This window comes from Mercenaria mercenaria, chromosome 10 (genome assembly GCF_021730395.1).
Source record: "Mercenaria mercenaria strain notata chromosome 10, MADL_Memer_1, whole genome shotgun sequence".
NCBI lineage: Eukaryota > Metazoa > Mollusca > Bivalvia > Venerida > Veneridae > Mercenaria > Mercenaria mercenaria.
The window spans coordinates 15278940-15298522 of NC_069370.1; the positions used below are offsets into that span (position 1 = coordinate 15278940).

At 37.0% G+C, this 19583-nt stretch overlaps 1 protein-coding gene across 2 annotated transcripts in view; it reads right to left on the reverse strand.

The window, feature by feature from the left end:
* Positions 1-16837, reverse strand: part of LOC123560024 (protein timeless homolog) — a 63412-nt gene extending 46575 nt beyond the window's left edge. For both annotated transcript variants that reach the window (XM_053552310.1, XM_053552309.1), the window contains exons 1-14: positions 16788-16837; positions 15332-15438; positions 14760-14913; positions 13876-13993; positions 12960-13022; positions 8369-8470; positions 6356-6396; positions 5489-5603; positions 4590-4654; positions 3078-3146; positions 2260-2524; positions 1775-1887; positions 545-649; positions 74-177 (exon numbers count right to left, since the gene is read on the reverse strand). In XM_053552310.1, coding sequence (XP_053408285.1) covers positions 74-177; positions 545-649; positions 1775-1887; positions 2260-2524; positions 3078-3146; positions 4590-4654; positions 5489-5603; positions 6356-6396; positions 8369-8470; positions 12960-13022; positions 13876-13993; positions 14760-14913; positions 15332-15419 — 1402 coding nt within the window. In that variant the 5' untranslated portion in view covers positions 15420-15438; positions 16788-16837. The remainder of the gene's footprint in view (positions 1-73; positions 178-544; positions 650-1774; positions 1888-2259; positions 2525-3077; positions 3147-4589; positions 4655-5488; positions 5604-6355; positions 6397-8368; positions 8471-12959; positions 13023-13875; positions 13994-14759; positions 14914-15331; positions 15439-16787) is intronic.
* Between the last annotated feature and the right edge of the window lie 2746 nt (positions 16838-19583).

The window sequence follows — 19583 nt, forward strand, 5'->3', positions numbered from 1 at the left end:
TTAAAATCACAAACCAGTAATAATAGAAACCTTTTTGGAATAGGTACACATAAATACTGTATACTGCACTTACTTTTGATGACTTTAGAGCTCTCCATCAGTGTGGTATTTCCAGATTTATCCATAGAGTCCAGTGTTAACAGTAACTCCTGGTAGGCCTTCAGTGCTAGATGTGTTCTGAAATATGACATTAACAACTCAAAAGCCTGAATTATAAAAGAAGAAATTCTGAAGCTAAATGTTACATTTGCTGCGTAAGATTTAAAAAATTTTGATATGAATTATATGTTAAGAAAATGGCAGTTTTGTTTAAAGTTACAATTTCACAACTTAACAGTTTTGGCCTACTTACCATTTCAGAAATTTGCTCATGTCTTTACAAAGGATAAGTCTGCCACTGTATGTTACCATTTGCCCAAAACAATGGCTTACTCTTCTTTACCTCTTGCCTTAAACAATTATTTGCAGTATATTACCTTTTGCCCCAAACAATGGCTTACTCTACCTTACCTCTTGCCTTAAACAATTATTTGCAGTATATTACCTTTTGCCCCAAACAATGGCTTCCTTTTTCTCCATCTGCTGCATCTCATAGTATTGGAACAGCTGTACTTGAATGTAGTGGAATGCTTGTACCGACATTGTCTCACTGAAATCAATCACACTCCATGGTAACTTTCATTTTCCAGTATAAAATATTACATTCTACTGTTGACTCATCTGACACTTTCATACCATTTTTTTTACAGGGATCTGACAATGAAGTGTAGATAATTTAAGTTATCTAATAATAAAAAGATCTGACTTTTACTGAAATTTAGTAAATAAGACACAGAATGTCATAATCAAGATTTGATTTGATTTTGTCGGGTTTAACACTACACTAACACAATTATAGGTCATACTGCAACTTTCTAGCTTTGATGGTGGAAAACTCCAGGCGCCGTTCAATGCATTATTTCATCTAGGCAGGCACCTGGGTAGAACCACCAACCTTCCATAAGCCAGCTCAATGGCTTCCTCACATGTAGAATTCAATGCCCAAAGTGGAGCTCAAACCCACATCAGTAAGGGGCAAGTGATTTTAAATCAGCAACCTTAACCACTCAGCAATGGAGGCTCCGTCAGAGTCAAGAATCAGCTGGGTTAAGTAAAATGTTAATCAATCAGGATTATTTTCTATACCATGACGAGGAACTGCTGTTCAGGTAAAACGAAAAAGTATGACTGCCTAAATTACATTATGGACGATCTTGTGTATGTGTCAGTATGCAAACTAGTTCATCTGCTTACAGTCTAAAGTGCTTACAATTTAATGTGCATATGGAGAATGGATGTATACCAGACAACTGCTTGTTAGTCTTTGGTTCGTTTTAAGTCACAATGACACAATAATGCAGGTTTCTTTTCTCATCTAGATTTTTTATTCAAATAAAGTAGTTTTCCCCTATACTTGATGTCACATCAGGTTTCATTAATCGAACCAAATACTAATCTATTTTTCTAAAATCTTAACACTAAGCCCCTTCCCCTCTATGTAAAAAAAGCCTGTTATAGGTTATATAGATTCTATCCAGCTTTAATAATTAAACGCTAAACTGAGTTGCTAAATCTAACATTATTTTGAGCACCTGTGTAGAACCACTGACCCTTCTGCAAGCCAGCTGGATAGCTTCCTGGCAAAACAACCAAAGCAGGGAATGAATACACTAAAGTTTTGGTTTCAAAGGTAGCATTTTTAACCACTCTACAATTGAGCCCTCCATTGTATTACCTGACAAGATCCACTTGACCACTGTGTAGCCTACAGAATTCCATGAAAAAACGCATTGCCCAGAGATAGTAAGTCTCATCATGTTCTTGTGACTTCTCTCTATTCAGAATGTCCTATAAAACAGTATCCACAATACAAACTGGACAATGATACTACAGATATTATGCCAGCAAGTTTTGAAAACTTACATACAACCAGTATGAAGGAAAGATTAAAAACATCTTTATTAAAAAGAGGTTCTCTATCACGAATAAATGTTTCGAAACATTACATAATTTTCCAGACTTTTTTGGAGTGAAAAGGGCAAACAAATGACAACTGATTGGAATATACAGTGTCTAAAATACAATTCAATAACTACACATATCTGTAATATTGTTCCGAGGTCAACCATAATCATGGATGAACACTGTATCGTTATAGAATATAGTACAGATATAAGGATATTAATAATTATATTTTATTCAATAAATCAAAATGCTGACCTTCACTGCATACATCAAAGGATTGTAACAATTCTCCAAGAACTGTATACAGAACTCCTTCAACCCCAGACGTATGCTGAGTGTGGACCTTCTCTTCACTTCTCTATCTATTATAGGTTTCCGATTCTTCGGTTTCTTTTTCGGCTTCTTGTTTGTGTCTAGGTTTATCTTCGAGACGTCTCCTTGTTGTTTATGGTATATCAGGTCATTATCACTGATTGACTTGAAGTTCTTCACAACATACGTCCCTCCAAATCGTGAATGTCTGAAACAAATGTTTTTTATCTATCGACATATCAAAAGAAGTCATGATGCCTCCTGTAGTATAGGTATCAGTAGTATCACTATCTCAAATTAACCCGAGCTCTGAAACATTTTTAGTTGATCACCCTTGAAACTCCACCATATTATTGGGTGCTTCTAAGCATAACCCTGCACAATTATTTTCAGAAAGTAGTCTCGGAATGCTTGGAACCAGATCTGGATTTCAAACACCGGAAGCAAATTTGTTTCCTGGCTTCTTTGGAGGTGACTAAACTCGTTTTGGCGAGTTTTATACATCAGCTTGCTGTTTCAATGATTATTCACTAACGTTTCAACATATTACAGGAAATTGAAAAAGGTACTATCATTCACTTAATGAGAGTCTCAAGTTCTCCCTATTAAATATGTGTTATTTCGTAGTCTGAGACCTAAACTAACAAGTGTGCAATACTGCTGACCTCAATAATGAAGCATTAAATAAAAACTATGACTACTTGTGACCTAAAAATTTGTTTTTATAAATTGACCAGACAGAGACATGATAGAGACATTACCTCGAGCTAAACTTCATTTGGTTAGCTTTCTTCTGCAACTTCTCCTGTTCTCTCACCATCTCCAACTCTCTGAAACAAACATAACATACTATCAAATTATTTGTGGTAAAACAAGGCCGTGGAAGACAGCTATATCCCCGGCCAATGCTATGGATAGTGAAAGGGTTTATGGTATTGGGCGGAAATTGACGTTTTTAAGTATATTTTATAGTCCATGTATGACAACATCAATACCTTAAGTTGTGACCTTGACCTTGAGCCTGCATGGTTGACTCATGGTTTAATAAGGTGAACACTTGACCAAAATTTCAAGAAAATCCTCCAAGTGGTTTAGCAGAAAAGGAAGGGACAGGGAATTGAAACAATTCAGTCTAACATCTTGGGTTACACCACTGGGGTCACGAACATCTGTTTGTTGCACAAGTTCATTGCATTACATGTTCATTTTTGTTCACAAAGGAAACTGTTAGTCCACTAACAAAACTTTATGGCTTCTGGGGAAGTATTTTGTCTAACAAGAGCTGTCTCCATAGGTGACACATGCCCCCGATGGCACTTTAAATGAATAGTTATGGCCGATGTTCAAGTTTAGGACCTTTGACCAACGGAGCTGGGTCTTGCGCGCGACACGTCGTCTTACTGTGTCACACATTTATGCGTAGTTATTTTAAAATCCATGCATGAATGACAAAGATATGGACCGGACACGCCCATCAACGCACTACCATGAAAAAAGACCTTTAACATCTAAGTGTGACCTTGACCTTTGAGCTACGGACCTGGGTCTTGCGCATGACACATCGTCTTACTGTGGTACACATTCATGCCAAGTTATTTGAAAATCCATCCATCGATGACAAAGATATGGACTGGACACGCCCATCAATGCACTATCCCTTAATGTCTAAGTGTGACCTTGACCTTTGAGATACGGACCTGGGTCTTGCACGTGACACGTCGTCTTACTGTGGTACACATTCATGCCAAGTTATTTGAAAATCCATCCATCGATGACAAAGATATGGACCGGACACGCCCATCAATGCACTATCCCTTAATGTCTAAGTGTGACCTTGACCTTTGAGGTACGGACCTGGGTCTTGCGCGCGACACGTCGTCTTACTGTGGTACACATTCATGCCAAGTTATTTGAAAATCCATCCATCGGTGACAAAGATATGGACCGGACACGCCCATCAATGCAATAACCTTTAATGTCTAAGTGTGACCTTGACCTTTGAGCTACGGACCTGGGTCTTGCGCGCGACACGTCGTCTTACTGTGGTACACATTCATGCCAAGTTATTTGAAAATCCATCCATCGATGACAAAGATATGGACCGGACATGAAAAATGCGGACAGACCGTCAGACTGACGGTTCAAAAACTATATGCCTCCCTTCGGGGGCATAAAAATGCCTTAACTAAGGATAGACTGTATCACTATTAATGTCCAAACTCCATTTTATTAATCATTTCTAGTAGGGTCAAGGGTCAATATGGAAGAGTTACCTTTCATCTTTTACTTTCTCACTGACAGATCTCTGTACTCCAGCTGCTGCCAGCATATCTGCTGTCTGAAATAGAATCAAGAAATGGAACAATACCTTGTTACAAACAAACATATTCAGTATCATACCTAGTCACATGTTTGTCTTCATTTTCATTTATCAATCTTCAATTAGTGCAGAATAGGATATCTTTAAATAAAACTTATTTAAATGCGGAATAACTGTTTGAAGAACAATCTTCAGCAAAAAACAATTTCTATTTAATGTCAAGCTACGTGGAATGTAATTTTCAAAGTATATTGTCACTATTGTGACCTTGACCTCTCACCTTATGGTCCCGTAAACAATATAGATTCACCTGCTTACCTTAAGACAATCATACCATTGATGGCCAAATGCTCGAACATTCTCCAGTGATTGATCAGAAACCTTTTAGAATACAGTATCAACTTTTAGAATACAGTATCAAGGTCAAGGTCACTTTAACTATGTGCAACTGGGGATCATCTACATACAGCAAGCAATCATTCTATGAAGTTTGGCAGACATATGTCCAATGGTTGAAGGTTCTCCTGTATTGACCTGGAACTGTCTCAAGATCCATGTGCCTTGACCTTCAAAGGTCACAGGCAATATTCATATGAAGTCTGACCGCTGCAGGCTTCAAGGTTCCACTGTTTTCAAAATTTTAAGTGTTATATACCAACTACTGGCAATCACCCAATGAAGTTTGACTACTAAAGACCCAGAAGTTCTCTACTTATTGGTTGGAGACCAAATAGTTTACCAATTTACAGACGACAAACAGAACAAACAACATGAGCAATACAATATATCTATATTTTTCAAAGGGACATTAAGAAAAGCTTACAGCTGGTAATGAAGAGAGCTTATATATACCTGTTCTCTGAACATAAGGGAGACAATTTCAAGTATATGCATGGATAGGTTTCTCTCCTCTTCTGAGCTGGCTATGTATAGAAGAATGTCTTCTAAACCACTCACATGCAGAGCCCTGCAATACACACAAAAAATGCAGCATAGAACAACAAAAACAGTAATAAACGGCAATATAAAATCAGATGTTCAACTGGCCTTTTATGTAACTGAAAAGTAGTTAACTGACTATATACAAGATTGCCAATAAAGCTTCAGTAGTGGCAAGGCAATTACATGTACATATCAAAAGCCTGAATTGTCCTTCTGATCTTGATCTGAATTGTTTTTCAAACTCTTCCTGAGCAGATAAGATCTAGAAATGGTGTGATCACTATATGCCTTCCTGGTAGAGCATACATATACATCTGAATAGAGCAGAATATCTAGAGCATTAACATATCATATGGACTGCTTTATGACAACTTCTCTTGCAGGCCAGGCAACATTTTCCCATGTCTGTTTGCTAGTGCTGTAGGAACTCATCTTATGCCTCTCATGCTTTCATAAATTTGTAAATGAATGCATAAATTCATATGGTAGTATAATAGAATTTTATTTCTATTTTTCTACTATTTGTAGAATATAGTACACAAGAAAAAGGATCTAACACTAGTTGTAGGTATGGACGGAAAAATCTAGGTCCTAAGTAACTGTTTTGCAGTAACTTGGCACAGCCTTGTTACTCACTAAATACTTTCCCTGAACCAGATATTTAAATTAGCACCTTCAACCAGCAACAGAATATATTAAGATGTAGCTGGGCCACAATTTAAAGTTTGTATAATCTGTTGTGTCAAAGCTAGTGCTGCAAGAGTAGTGAAAGCTTACCAAAGAACTTGATCATGAATGCTAGCATCATCATCTGTCCTCTAAAATATTGTAGAAATGTAAAATAATCAAAACAGCCCGTAATAACAGATTACAGTTTTTAATATCATGTGTAAGTTCATTTAAAACAGTGCTTTTCGCTTTCAGTTTACGTCCCAAATGCAGTTTTGCATATTTTGAAACTGTGCAAATTCATAAAATAAGTATAAAGAAATCAATTAAATTTCCAACATTTCTGGCCCTAGAATTGTGATGCTTTGATCAAAGGTATAAAATTTTATACCAACATGTCATTATTTTGGGGACAGGAAAAGTTCCCAGTACAGTTTTTTCTTATTTCCTAAGGCCCATGTCATTTCTTCCTGCCTGCCACCCTGTACATACCACTCCAGACTTTTATGCTTATTCATACTATCATACCCTAATATCTTTTTGATGCCACCTGAAGTATGTTGGGTTTTCATATTCTGCCAATCTTACTTAACACGGACTGAATACTGAATAACATATCTCTGCAAAAAAAACACTGCATTCTCACCTACCACAACAAAGGTTTAATTTTCAGTCAAAACCTGTTTCCTATAACAGACCATGGATTGTTTAAAAGTACTTTGTTTGGTGGGCACTTGAAAGAAAGCGTTTTTTCCATACTTAATCCTTCTGACAACTCAAAAAGCTTGCTGTTTTCATGGGTGTAAAACTTGACCAATACTGTATATCTAGGTCAGAATCGGTATTAGCAGTAATGTATCATGTTTAAAGAAGCACTGTGATATGCAGTGTTCCAGATAAGCTGCGTATCGGCGTATTTTACGCATAAAAATCAACTAAAAACGCACATGATTTCATTTTGATGCGTACATTATACGTACATGACTTTGAACTTACGCACGACATTAAAACTTGAAGCGTACCTTAATTATATTTAAATGAAAACATGTTGAAAACAGCTGATCACTACTTCCGTATAAACAATGCGACGGGTAACCATTATTAACTTCGCTAAAACGTTCTACCTGTCTTAGAAACCGTGAACTAGTCTACTTGAACATCTGCGTCGTCTAGGCGCTCTAGAAATTTTATGTATTTATAGGCTGATCACTACCAAATAGAATGTAAGCCTCCGCAGGTCTAGTCACAAGTAGTCCAAATATAAATAGTACTAATCTTTTTTCCTTTCCTAGTGCATTTTCTCGGCAGCAATGTGCTTACTTTTACCCTACCGCGTTTCAGTATGTATCACTTTGCATTGTAATGAAATCGGCATGTTCCTATCGCATGCTAGATAAAAATGGCGGCGTAAGAATTTAATGTCACGAAAAGAGAAATTGAAAGAAGCGAAAAGTAGTAAATTCAGCGGGTTGTATTTAACGAACTGTAGTTTTCTTATATAAAAGTTAACACCCCCTTTTCTTTTTGTTTTTCTAAAGTAGCGATCTAGCTCTTTATGGGAATATAAGTCTCTGAAAATCTGATATGCTAGAAAATGTCGAAACACCGTTATGAAGTGAGTGGATTTTATATGAAATAAAGAACAGCTGGATTTAGTGGTGTTCAGCCTTTACTTATCAAAATCAACCGTTTGATCGTTGTATTAAAACGAAAGTAAACACATTATTTTTTATCATGGCTTCCGAAGCAAAACAGAGAAAAATTGATAAGTTTTTTGTGGTTAAAACACCTCTACCGACTAAGAGCTTGGTGCAACCAATAATCGAAGACATTATTTCTGCCGTTTTAAAAAATAAAAAGTCGCATGTGGCTGTCACATAATCTACCATTGAAAGTTGGAAAAAATCGTATCCTTGGATAAAACTTACTGAAAAGGACAGTTTATGGTGTTGTTATAATGTCTGTCTTTGTCTCTATAGTAACGGTAAGTATTGTTAAAATTACCCTTTATCCGAGTTTGGAATTTTGAATTTACCCCCATGTTCTGAAAAGTGGGGGTAATTACCCATGGGGTCAAAAAATTATCTGGAACACTGATATGCAAATATTGTAAAGTATTACCATTTCATCATCAGGGTTGGTCGGAACATGTAGTATATTTCGGATCAGTATCAGAAGACGCTCTATCAGTAAGCGATGCTCCTCATGTCGATGTTCCCAGTCCTGAAATGTAATGTTTAATTTACATGTAATACGATTTCCAATCAAACAGAACTGTGACACTTGACAAGTCTTGGACATCGCTTTCAAAATAACTGGAATAATATATATTGTTCAAAACTGAAAAATTTGCCTTTTCATTTTATTTTAGCTGAAACTAATACATCTGAGTTCCATCATGTTTAATCAATAATCAGTCTTTTTTCTTATAACTGACAAAGAATTTTAAGTGATACCCAATACTAGAAATATCTACAGTACAAAGTTTGTACAAATTTCTGGTTACAAATCTAACAACCCATACTCATTTCATTTAACAAGATTTTATCTTTTACAGACGTATGTTTCAGAGCTAGATAATGGGAGACTTTGGTCAGTTATCTCCCTTTCATACTCTATTAAATAAAGTAAGTAGGTCCTTTCATTTGGATTACTCTGTTGTCATTGCTATGTTATTTGCAAGTATGATGTAAATGAAGCTAAGTTATTGATCATCATGACTTTAACAAGAGCTGTCACAGGAGACAGCGCGTTCGACTATTTCGATGCTGGATAGTGAAACTGGGCACATCTGAGGAAACTAGAGCTGTCACTGGAGTGTTTAATGACTCCAATTGTGGATGAAGATATTTCACAATAGCCTGAGTCTTAATGTCAAAAATATCAACTTAAAGTAATAAGAGAGGTAAAGATAAAATGTATCAAAACACTATATAAGTATATCCTAAGCAAAAAGGGGCATAATTCATTAAATATTGGTGCCAGAGTTATGCACCTTGTGTCATATGGTGTGGGTGATGATGTTGAACAACTATTTTAAGTTTGAATCAAATCCATTCAGTAATAACAGAGACAGAGTGAAAGTGCATCAAAACTTTAACCTAAAATTCTAAGTAAAAAGGGGAATAATTAATGAAAAACTGGTGCCAGAGTTATGCACCTTGTGTCATATGGTGTGGGTGATGATGTTGAACAACTATTTTAAGTTTGAATCAAATCCATTTAGTAATAACAGAGGTAGAATGAAAGTGCATCAAAACTTTAACCTAAAATTCTAAGTAAAAAGGGGAAATAATTCATGAAAAATTGGTCCCAGAGTTATGCACCTTGTGTCATATGATAAGGGTAATGATGCTGAACAATTGTTTAAGTTTGAATCAGATCCATTCAGTAATAACAGAGATAGAGTGAAAGTGCATAAAACTTTAACCTGAAATAATTCTAAGTAAAAAGGGGAATAATTAATGAAAAATTAGGCCAGAGTTATGCATCTTGTGTCATATGATGTGGGTGATGATGCTGAACAACCATTTTAAGTTTGAAGCAAATCCATTCAGTAATACAGAGGTAGAGTGAAAGTGCACCAAAACTTTAACCTGAAATTCTAAGTAAAAAGGGGGAATAATTCATGAAAAAATGGTGCCAGAGTTATGCACCTTGTGTCATATGATGTGGGTGATGATGTTGAACAACTATTTTAAGTTTGAATCAAATCCATTCAGTAATAACAGAGATAGAGTGAAAGTGCATCAAAACTTTAACCTGAAAATCTATGTGATAAGGGGGGATAATTCATGAAATATTGGTGCCAGAGTTATGGCCCTTATGTCAGATGATGTGGATGATGATGAGGAATAAGTATTTCAAGTCTGAATCAAATCCATCAAGTAATTACAGAGATAAGTTGAAAAAAAGAGCAAGTGCACCAAAACTTTAACCAAGGTGGGGACGCGGAAAGATGCCGACGCCAGGGCGAGTAGGATAGCTCGACTATACGAATGCCTTCAACTACATATTCTATAAACACTCAAATGTCTAATTTTGACATTCCTGACATTTAATTAAACAAGAGGGTCATGATGACCCTGGGTCGCTCACCTGAGTAATGCCTACATGACCCCAGGGCAGGGCCTCTTTTCACCCCAGGGGTACAATTTGAACAATATTTGTTGGGGACCGTAAGACAATGCTACAAACCAAATATCAAAGGCCTATGTCTTGTGGTTTCAGACAAGAAGATTTTTAGACTTTTTTTCCTGTAAGTCTATGTAAAACTTGGGACCCCCGGTGCGGGGCCATATTTGACCCTAGGGGGATCATTTGAACAATCCTGGTAGAGGACCACTAAATGATGCTACACACCAAATATCAAAGCCCTAGGCCTTGTGGTTTTGTACAAGAAGATTTTCAAAGTTTTCCCTATGTATGTCTATATAAACCATGTGACCCCGGGGCGGGCCATATTTGATCCTAGGGGGATAATTTGAATAATCTTGGTAGAGGACCACTAGATTATGCTACATACTAGATATCAAAGCCCTAGGCCCTGTGGTTTTGGACAAGAAGATTTTTCCTTTTGGTTGCCATGGCAACCAGAGTTCTGCATGGAATTCAATTCTTTGAACAATTTTGAAAGGGGGTCATCCCAGAATCATTCCTGTGAAGTTTGGTGCAATTCTGCCCAGTGGTTTTCAAGAAGATTTTTTTAGAAAATGTTGACGGACACACGACGACATTGAGCAGTCATAAAAGCTCACCATGAGCGGCCTTTGGCTCAGGTGAGCTAACAAAAATGCAAAATATCTCATACCTTAGAACTGAGATATCTCATAGGCAAAAAGAGCGATAAAGTCAGAGGATTCCATAGGTCCAGGGCGGCAAGGAGAAGGTCATTGCATATGGTAATTATGGTAGTTATGTTCTTATTTGGTAGACTGTATTGTACGGAATGACCACTCAAGTTTAAGGTGATTCATGGGGTTCCAAGAGCCTCAAGGTCAACTGGTGAGACAGTGGCCGGAGGAGCTGTCTCGGTTGAATATTGTGCTGCAGCACGGGGTAGGTCGTGAGCATGATAAAGCTAAGGCAATGTCTTGAATGCCGGTTGGAGGCATTGCAATGAGTATCATGCTGGGACACGACTGGAGCAGTTACCTTGTGGCAGGTGTTATTACTATTAAGAAGACAACGAAAGTTGAGGTCCTTTAACCTTGTAGACGACGCAGTGCCGCTGGTCATAGGGGACACCGAAGCTTCCATCATAGAGCGTTTGAGGGACCTAGGACCAACAAGGGCACGGGTACGACTGTCTACGGGTTTCTTGATGTAGACGACGCAGTGCCGTTGGTAAAGGTGTTACCTGTAGTTTACATCACAGAGCATCTGGGGAACCTGAGACCAACATTGGCATGGGTACGACTGTCTACGGGTATCAGGATGGAACCAAAGATGACACCAAGGGTAAGAGTGGCAAGCCAGTCCTTGCAATAGTAGTCTCAGATGTGGATGACCCTTCTGAGAAAAGTAGCCTACCAGATGCTTGTACAGATTTAGACTACTCCGAGGGAGTAAGCTCCTTTGTGGTAGGTATGTTTAAACATGCTGTTGTAAACATGAACATGGTGACCACAAGGAGGGTTGAGACTGAGGTTTAGAGCCTTGGTAATACAGTCACGTCTGGCCAGTCAGGTTCATTGCCTACTGTAGGACAACCAAGTTCACAGTCTAAGGTCCTGTCCCCCGGACTATGGATGCGGAGATCCATGGTCGCCGGTAGCGGTAGTATTGTGGCTGAAGTGACACAATACTAGTACTGGTTAAACCCAGGAACATCTCATATTTATGAGCAAGAGACCATGGTATACTCCCATGGTCTAAGGGACTATGGTATACTTCCATGGTCTAAGACACCATGGTTTACTTCCATGGTGTAGGGACTACCTCCTTTCAATAGGACGGGGAGGAGTGTAGTGCTCGCGTATGGTCTGGTACAGCCTATGGGGTGATAGCCTGAACCCGGAACACAGCAAGAGTGATTTCCCTTGGTGCGGGCAGCACGAAAAGACATTGCTGGTGTTGCTAGTCAATATTATTTGGCTACTGTCCCAAACAGCATAAAGTACAGACTGATTCCACCTGGTAAGTTTCCCACAGTTACAATATATTTAAATGTCTGGTAATTCACATCAGTTACTGGATTCTGTTCTGCATAGTTTTGTTACTTAGTAAGGTATAAACTAAATAATGCCATTTATATGAGAAGAAAAATTCATGTTGAAGCTGTTCTCCCCCCCCCCCCCCACCCCCACCACAATCTATTACTAAATTTCACCACTTCCTCACCCCAATCACCCTTCACACACACACTGAGTCCCTAAGTCAGTATTCCTTCATAAACAATTGTTTTCTGTTTTGTTTGTGTTGGGTTTAATGCTGCAACGACACAATTATAGGCCATGTGGTGACTTTCCAGCTTTGATGGTGGAGGACGACCCAAGGTGCCCCTCTCTGCATTATTTCATCAAGGGCAGGTACCTGGACAGAACCACCGACCTTAAGCCAGCTGGATGGCTTCCTCAAATGAAGAATTCAACGCCCCAAGTGAGGCTCAAACCGACATCAGTGAGGGTAAAGTGATTTGAGCTCAGTGACCTTAACCACTCATCCACAGAGGCCCTTCATAAAGAATTGAATAGAAAAATCGAATAAGTACCAGCTTTAAAAGGTCCCCAAGTTTGCCAGTGATAACTGCAAAAACCTCCTCATTTACAAATGCCTGAAAGAAAGGAAATGGGCAGTTATATTATCTTAAATGTACAAATTATTTCATTTATGTAACATACAGGAAAAATCTTACAGTGTAATCTATGAACTTCATAAATACAATTGATTGTTCCGTCAGTTCAATGCCAAAAATTTCAACCCTCTTTGACAAGGTGGTAGAGCCAAGCAAAGAAAACAAGAATTGCACAAATAATGCTGATGTACTCGATTGTCATTGCATCAAAAATCATTAACTGACAATGTTCAAGACCTGTTTGTAGTTAAGCAAGGATAAATGTTTGTCGGTTTTAGTAGGTATCAATTAAAAATCTGTGCGTGGATCCTTTGGAAGCATAGAACCCAACCAAAGAAAATAATAGCAGACTTTGATCGAGTCTGTTCACAACAGGACATGAAATAAGCCCCCTACCAGCTTAAGCTGGTCACACCTTGGCATTTTATGTCATATGATCCTGTGTTTTTCCAGTTTTATTGGTAAATGAAAATAAGCTCCTCCAGATATTTCTTCAGGCCTGTGTTGATACCTTAGCAATAACACTGATCTTACACTAAACCAACTGCACAGCTTTGTCACATAGAGCTCTAATTCTACATCCAATGAAGAGTTTTAACCTTTACTCTGCTATATTTCTAAAATGGACTGATCCATCGTTCAATTTGGACAGTACCATTTATTATTCGAACGGATGTGCAGGCTGATCTTGGTCTGCACTGGTTGCAAAGGTAAAATCACTTGCCAATCAGCAGGCTAAAGGTTAAATCAAGAGAAGTGAGGGGAAGTCAATTAAAGACAATAATCTTTATCATTTTGCCCCTGAAAAGTTAACACAAAAATACATGTATACCTCTTTTATTGACTGTAAATGTGACTCCACTTCAAGAAAGTAGTTCCTCAGGGTCTTATCTTCTGGAATCTGACCGTTGAAACACAGAACTGCTGGCTGGGTTAGATTCACCAATAACCTTAATGATACAAGGAAGCTTAAATAAATAAATATCTTATCTTTCCAATTTTTCTACTTACTAATTAGAGCAGTCCGACATCCACCAATGCTGCTTAAAAACCATTAGAAACAAAAGTAAGAAAATATACTGTTGAGAAATATGAAGATAAATTTGGCTCCAAGGACTTGCAACTACGCACAGCCTATTTAGTACTTTTGTTTACACTGATAGGTATTTCACTGACACTTCACTTCTGCAAAAGATGTCTGTAAGGCCGTAATCAAAAAATTGTTAGCAGTAAAGCGACCCAAAGCTTTCTTTTATGGGTAGGGAATTTTTTTTGCATATAATCATACAGAGGGTAAAAATTTCATCTGACTGGCCAGTGAAAAAGTTAAGGTCACAGCGAATTTCATAGGTAGGTCTTTAATAATAGCCTAACAGAGGAAGAAATTTGATGGTTTCCTTATTTCTAAACAAGTTCATTTTTTCCTTATTTGTTTTGTGAAAAATAATTGCCAAATTAGCTTTTTTTTTGACATCTTGGAAAGTTTCTCTGCCATTAATAGGAAAAGTAACCTCGTTTTCAATTCTGAAGTGGCCTAATATTAGCCTCTGTTACGTAAGGATGAAAAGCCCTGTACTCAAGGAAATATGTGGAGCCTTGATGCCAACCAAACTATAGATCAGTCATATAGTAAAAACATTTACGATGATTTACATAGAGATTATAATATCATAGCATATTCATTTCCCAGAGAATATATCTTCTGAGAAATATTACCTTATAACGGTTTCCCAAAGAGTTTCCTCTTTGCTATACTGTACAAGTATAGGCAGAAGATCATTCTGTACAATCTGGGCGTGACCTAGCTGACGGCGTATGTCACATGTCTCGTCTTCACGCTTCAGGAACCGAATCAAATCTTTGACAGTCTCTGCAACATAAATAGAAGACTTTCTAATTACCACATTTCACATTTATATGCAAACATAAACAAGTGCCTACGATTCATTCACCTCCCTTTAAATCCTTGAATTTCCCTTATGGTGACTATAAAGTTACAATCATAAAATCAATTATGTTAAAGGTTACAATCATATCTTACTATTGATTTATCTAATATCATATAATTCATCAATCAACAATGGCCAATCTAAATAAGTATTATTTAACTTATGATGATATATTACACCCGTCATCCATAAATTCTTGAATTTCACACAAGAAAATTGAAACTCTCAAAAATGTACCACATGTTACTTCCTGTAATTTTTTAAGTATCGATTTCCAAAATTGTCAGTTCAGGCCCACCAGTGTTAGGTTTATAAACGTCTAAATTAAATAGTATTTACCAAGACAGTCTGGTTCTTTCACGTAGGATTTGCCTTCCTGATACCCGAGGGCACTACAAGTTGCCTGCAGCTCCACATGCATCACCATGATTATCTAGGACATGTATCTGAAATTAGATTTATCCAGTCTACATCAACCAAAACTGTTTAAAAAAGACAACATACAAATGCTTATTACAGTGAACTGATGGGAAATAGCACCTTTTGAAACTGTAAACATGTGCACTAATTAACTGTTCTCCTATTATTTTCTTTAAATGTATGCAATCAGATGTCATATAAAATATTTTTACTTCGTTTGTTTCATATGGGAAACCAGTCTGACGGGCCCTTTCTATGTCCAGGACGCAAAGATAAATCCAGCACCCATTTTCTGTATATCAACTGAATAATGGTATTCAACTCTGCAGTGCTACAATTCATGATGTCCTTTGTTTCACGCTCTTGTCAAGTTTCAACCAAAAAAGATTTGGCTAAATATCCACTTGACAGCAGCACCCTTTGATTATATATATATATATATATGACCCCCAAAGTCAAACATAACGGGGTCATAACGACCCCCTATCAAAATTTCCGAGGGAAAACCCTGTTATCTATAGATGAAGTTATTGCAAGAAAACCGTGTACCGTAAGGTAGTCATGATAAAACTTTTTATCCAAGTTGCGTTATTATCATCACCGTTTATTTTCCTGTACTTTGTCAAAGCAAGGCAAACCAACATCCGTAGTTTATTTAGACAGCGAACGGGTGGTGGAAATAACAAACATACAGTGAAAGAAAAAGAAAAAAAACAACGTCTGCTGTGAAAACAAAATTTAAGCATAGTGAGTATGATTTATGAATGTAGTGTACAAAAGATAATTATCTGTCTACTGTGTGTTATATTTGAAATGTGTTTGTTGTCATAATACTTCTTTCATAAAAGCAAGGTATTTGTAATTTTATTCTAAAAGGGCGAGTGACTATTCACTAGGGCAAGTAGATTTAACTGGCTACTAGTCCTGCAGGGCAAGTGGTGCGAAATTTTTTTTACACCCCTGAAGAGGCATCAACTGGTCAGCTTCAAACCGAGTAAACACCTTTCCAGTCCAACTGACTGTTGGCAATTATGTTGAATTTTTACAATGAATACCTTCCATCAAACCTATGACTCATTGACCGACGGCTTGAAAGTCGGGCTCTACCAATGTAGCTAAACGCCACTGCCCAGTGACAAGTGTTAAAAAATCGGCTTGACAACTAAATCTAATCTTGTTCATCTGCCAATGGCAATGCTGACCTGAAAATGCTAAATATCTGAAAAACATCTGTTGACAAAAGGCCTTTTTGAATGAAAGATCATAAAACGAGGTTGCAGTGGTGCGAAAATAAACAGAATTACATTTCGATTCGGTTCAAAGAAAACTGAAATACTTATGTGCACAGATTTTAGGTAAAAATACTAAAATATACTTTTCCGCGTTCTGTTATCCTGAATTCACATTTCCCGCAAAGTTAGGCGGTGACTGTGTACTTTTTGTACAATAATGATAATTACTAATAAATACAGTGTGACGTCACTACTTTCCACAGTGCGACACAGTATGAAAGCGTACTACAGTGCACACAATGAATGGTTTCATAATGCGAAAATAATATATATTTATAGCCAAAGCATACTCGTTTTCATTAAAATGGATTACAATGTGTTTTCTTATAACTGATAGGCATATCATTAGTGGTTATATGAAATTCAAAATGGCCAAACTAAGTAGATCTAGATTGAATATAGATCTATCCTAGGTTTGAAGAAATCGAAATGTTAGTTGTTAACCTACTGTATTGAAAAGTTATTGAAGTGTTGGATACACGATTATTTCGTGTTGTTTTCAGTTGGTGTATATTTGAACTGAATAGTCAAATTGGTTATTCGAGGTTGTATGCTTTCAGGGTTTTTTTTTCAGCTGTTTTTATAGCTGTTATTGGGCTATATTCCCAATGCCAAAAAGTATATATTTTTTCCCAAAATGAGTGCAAAAATTCCCAATCTACAGTCTAAAAAGATTTCATCAAAATTGCACAAACATTGACCAAATAATGGACAATTTTGTGATGGCAGTATGTTAAAGAGGTTGGCAATGTGAAACAAGTGTATGAGAGAGTGCTTAAACATCCTTACAATATCATATGTGACTAAATATTTCCCAGTTCAGAACATTTACGCGTCAAAATTCCCAATTTTGAGGGTAAAGGCTATGTTCCCAAAACAGCAAGAAAAAAACCCTGGCTTTGCTTAAAGGTCCGTAGGCCTATAATCTAATCAATGCTTAAAATTTTTATCTTAAAAACAGACGAAACAGCTTTCCAAATTTAGATGTTACGCATAGATCTACTTTGAGCTACACAACTTTAAACATGCACATGAATTGTTATAGTTAGAGACATTAAAGGGAGGTAATAAAACAATAGATTCCCGGTGGTCTATTGGTAACCCGTGATGGAAAAGTTCTGGGAAATATCTTAGATGCTCTCGAGTGTCTCTTTTCAAGTTATTTCGCAACAACTAGTGCACGACAGAGTGTTGTAACGATATAACGAATATTTCTTTGAATTAAAATCAATTTATAAAATGCATATACTAGTATTTCTTTTTAGCAGATTGTACTATAAAAACTAACGATTTCAATAATGTACGAACGATCAGTGTTGATGCTAGGTTTGTTAACGTCCGGAAGTTGATATTTATAAACGTAAGCATTATGTACAATGTTTGCAGAGCAGCAGAAATGATCAACACTTAAATTAATTACAGTTTAACATGCGTATGTTTTTAATTTTTTAATTAGAAGAATACACCGGGTGGTAATAATAATACTAATAATAATAAAACAACAACAACAGTAATAACAATAATAATGTGTTCAAAGCAATTATTGTTACAATATCATCTCAACGCAAATTTTGCTATTTATTTTCTCAATTTGTAATTGGAGTTCAATTTGACGTCAAAATGACGTTACGCTCTTGTGCAAAATAGCGTGCAGCGTACGTTAAGACTTGCAAAGTTAATCTATTAAATAAACACAAACTAACAAATGCCACAACCTAAGGCTACTACAAGAGAAAAGTCCTAAAAAGTATTAGAAGTTTCTAAAGAAGGACCAATCCCTCAACACAGGACCTGTATAAGGTACAGTGGTAGTAATTCGCCAGGTATGCTTCCATACGCCCCACTACACTAATAGACTATAAGGTTAGTACAAGAGAAAAGTCCCAAAAAGTATTGGAAGTTCCTGAAGAAACTAAAACCTAAACAGCTTGAAGCACCAAGCCTCAACAAAGGACCTGTATATGGTGCGATGATAGTAATTTTGCTGAATATTCCACCGTGGCCCACTTGCATGAGCTTAGCTAGAGCAGCCAGAGTAGCCAGGGTTAGGCCTAGGGTTAGGGTTGGGGTTGGTTTCTGGCTGTTCTGGTTGCTCTGGCTAAATTCCCACACATCTGTGGCCCACTTGTAGTCCGTATTAGAATATAGTGCCATTTTCCTGCCTAGTAAAGACAATTTTCATGCTAGATAATTATAAGCTTTTATGATGCTTGATTGTAAAGAGGGTTATACTGGGTGGAAATTATCGCCAGCACTTTTCTCCGATTTTAAATGATCTTCAGTCATAATGCAACTAAATGGGAGCACCGAAACGGCTCGACAATTTACATACTTATTATTTTATTTTTCTGTATGCGGACGATACCATTATTTGAAAGATTTCCAAAACTGCTTATATGCATTTAATGCATATTGTCAAAGCTTGCGACTAAGCATTGAAATGAATAAAACAAAAACAATTATAATCTGGTGTTAGAAACATTCATTATTACGACTTCGAATTAGCTACCACTACCTCGGGGTTACGTTCATTTCTTTAAACGCAAGAAAACATGTTGCTGAGTTAGCATTTCCTTGTAACATTTTAAAAATCAAAAAAAAAAAAAAAAAAAAAAAAAAAAAAAAAACAAGAAAAAACGTTGACTTACAGTATCATACAGTTCTGAACATATGGTTTCTAAAGTTTTGGATCCGAAAATATCGGGTCACCGGAAAAAGTGCACAATGATTTTTGTATAAAGATAACGCTAAATTACAGATTATAAGAATCTTCACTGGTTACGGGTAAAGATGGGAATATCCGGCACGAGGATAACTGTTTAGGCTGTAACGAGGATCGAAACAGTTACCCCGAGTGCCGGATATTCCCATTTTTACCC